Here is a 3,073-nt window from a genome sequence, read left to right on the forward strand (position 1 = left end):
TAATAAAAGTGTTGCGTTTCTCTCCCATGGACATAGGAATATTCCTTGCCAAACTACATAAATACTTGTATCGTTTATTTGCTTTCGCATGAGTTAGTGTTTAATCTGCATGTGTTGGATTTTATCTGATTTCTGGGATTGTGTTCTTGCATTGCTGTGTGTGTTTGTCTTTTAAATTTCTCGGAATATCAAGTTTTTTTCTCGTTCATTCCTAACAAGTAGCGCCGTTTGTGGGAAACTAAGAAAATATGGTGGGATCAATGAAATTTGATATTGAGAAGTTTACGGGCAAGAACTACTTCTCACTATTGAGAATTAAGATGCGAGCAATCTTGATACAACAAGTATTGGTGGAAGAACATAAGAAGAAGGAGGAGACGTCCGATGAAATAAAGAACAAAGATGAATTTCTCGAGAAAGCACACAGTGCAATTATTCTCTATTTGGGTGATAGACCTCTTCAAGAGGTGGCGAGAGAAGAATCTGTTGCAGATGTGTGGCTTAAGCTCGAGAATATATACATGATGAAATCCCTGGCTAACCGTCTGTACATGAAACAGAGGTTGTATTCCTTTGTGATCAAGGATGATAAGAACCTTGTTTTTCCAGATCGAATAATTCACCTAAATATTAGATGACTTGGAGAATATTGCAGTAAAGCTTGAGGATGAAGATCGGGTTTGATACTTCTGAATGCACTTCCAAAAGCGTATGAAATCTTTAGGGATGTTTTGCTCTATGGAAGAGAACAAACGATAACATTGGAAGAAGTTATGTCTGTTATTCAATCCAAGGAACTTCAGAGAAAGTCAAACACAAACACTGAATCACATGGAAAGGGTCTTATGGCAAGGGGCAGAAGTGATAATATGACATCCAATGGGAAATATAGGCCAAAATCTAGATCGAAGAGTCAAGGAAGATACCAGAACAGAAATTTGGGGAATGTGAAGTGCTATGCATGTCATAAGGTTGGGCATATGAGAAGAGATTTTCCAGAAAGGAAAGGGAAGCAACAAGAAAAACCCAAAGAAGATGGTACTATGGTTGTAGCTTCAGATGGATATGACTCAGGAGAAGTATTTGTGGTTTGTAACAGTGATCAAAACCACGAATGGATACTGGATTCAGGATGCTCCTTTCACATGTGTCCTATAAGATCATAATTGGTTTGAAAAGTTGGAAGAATCTGATCAGGGCATGGTACTGTTGGGGAATAATCAATCATGCAGGATAAAGGGCTCTGGAAATATCATAATAAGGATGCATGATGGGATTGACAGAGTAATCACTAATGTGAGGTATGTGCTCGAGTTGAAGAGAAACTTGATATCATTGGGAAAACTTGATGTTCAGGGGTACTCATTCAAATCAGGAGCAGGAAGTCTCTAAGCGTCTAAAGGGTCTCTGGTTATAATGAAGGCTGTCAGAAGGAACCTCCTATATGTACTACAAGGTGAGACAATCATTGAAAGTACAACAAGTATTCAAGAACAACAAGACAGAACCAAGCTATGGCATCTAAGGCTTGGACATATAAGTGAGAAGGGATTACATGAGTTATCTAAACAGGGTCTGTTAGGTGGAGATAAGATCGAATCACTGGAGTTGTGTGATATCTGTGCTCTTTGGAAATCAAAAAGAGTATCATTTGGTCAAGGAAGTCACACAACTGAGCAACCATTGGCCTACATTCATTAAGATCTATGGGGTCCTTCTCGGACAGAAACTCATGGTGGAGGCAGGTACTTCATGTCATTGATAGATGATTACTCAATGAGAGTATGTATATTCATCTTAAAGACTAAGGATGAAGCTTATGACAAATTCAGAGAATGGCTGCTGACAATTGAGAACAAGAGTAATCGAAGAGTTAAACACCTGAGAACAGATAATGGGCTGGAATAATTATCAGATAAGTTTGTGAAGCTATGTAAGGAGAAAGACATTACCAGACAGAGAACAATGGCAGGAACACCACAGCAAAATGGCCTGAAAGAGAGAATGAACATAACTCTTTTGGAAAGGGTCAGATGTATGTTGATCAATGCTTCTCTTCCTAAGTCCTTCTGGGGAAAAGAATTATGTACTGCATGCTATTTGGTTAATAGGTGCCCATCCAGTGCAATTGGTTTCAAGACAAAAATGGAAAAGTGGAGTGGAACACCTGCAAACTATTCAAACTTGAGGGTATTCGGATGTCTTGCATATGCTCATCTGAAACAGGACAAGTTGGAAGCAAGGGCAGTCATATGTATATTCATTGGGTATTCAGATGGTGTGAAGGGTTATAAAGTTTGGAACCTGGAGTCAAGAGGTCCAAAGTGTTTCAACACCAAAGATGTAAAGTTTGATGAAACCAAACTGAGATATAAAATGAATACAGATGGAAAAGATAGTCAGATCAATGAGAATCTTAAAATACCATTTGAGGCGGAGTCTTCTGTGCCAGATACAGGGTCAGATGAGATGGAAGATGAGAATATGACAGCGAGTAATCCAAAAGAGGATTTGAGTACTTATAATCTTGCAAAAGACAGAATCAGAAGGGAGATCAGAGCTCCTAAGAGGTTTAGTGAAGCTGATCTAGCTTCATATGCACTTACAGTAGCTGAGGAGGTGGAGTTAGTGGATAGAAGCTATTAATGAAGAGATGAACTCATTGAAAAAGAATCAAACCTGGAAGTTAGTGGACAGACCGATGCATCAGAAGACATTGAGATGCAAATGGATCTATAAACAGAAGGAAATAACTCCTGGAAAAAAATAGATCAAGTATAAAGCAGGATTGGTTTCAAAGGGTTTTGTTCAAGTAGAAGGGATAGATTTTAATGAGGCCTATTCTCCAGTGGTCAAACATTGTTCCATCCGGATTATGTTAGCACTGGTGAACCAGCTCGACTTGGATCGGAGCTTGAACAGATGGATGTGAAAACTGCTTTTGTACACGGTGATCTAGAAGAAACCATTTATATGGAACAACCTAAGGGCTTCATACATCAGAAAACACAGGATAGGAGGTTTGATGAAATTCATGATTGGTATTGCTTACTGAGGAAATAATTGTATGGGT

At 38.7% G+C, this 3,073-nt stretch overlaps 1 protein-coding gene across 1 annotated transcript; it reads left to right on the forward strand.

Annotated features, from left to right (window-relative positions):
• The first annotated feature begins 248 nt into the window (after positions 1-248).
• Positions 249-2,646, forward strand: LOC140889004 (uncharacterized). The gene is made up of 8 exons (XM_073296697.1): positions 249-599; positions 972-1,088; positions 1,180-1,301; positions 1,423-1,456; positions 1,727-1,745; positions 1,916-2,028; positions 2,112-2,190; positions 2,387-2,646. The coding sequence occupies exons 1-8, from the start codon at positions 249-251 to the stop codon at positions 2,644-2,646; spliced, it is 1,095 nt and encodes a 364-aa protein (XP_073152798.1).
• The last annotated feature ends 427 nt before the right edge of the window (positions 2,647-3,073 follow it).

Source organism: Henckelia pumila, chromosome 3 (assembly GCF_033568475.1).
Source record: "Henckelia pumila isolate YLH828 chromosome 3, ASM3356847v2, whole genome shotgun sequence".
Lineage (NCBI taxonomy): Eukaryota > Viridiplantae > Streptophyta > Magnoliopsida > Lamiales > Gesneriaceae > Henckelia > Henckelia pumila.

What these genes read in the sequence shown, in the direction of transcription:
- LOC140889004 (XM_073296697.1), top strand. Translation starts at nt 249, where the DNA reads ATGGTGGGATCAATGAAATTTGATATTGAGAAGTTTACGGGCAAGAAC. An exon ending in ACATAACTCTTTTGGAAAGG is followed by an intron (nt 2,029 to 2,111) that starts GTCAGATGTATG and finishes TTTGGTTAATAG; the next exon opens with GTGCCCATCCAGTGCAATTG. An exon ending in CAAACTATTCAAACTTGAGG is followed by an intron (nt 2,191 to 2,386) that starts GTATTCGGATGT and finishes AAATGAATACAG; the next exon opens with ATGGAAAAGATAGTCAGATC.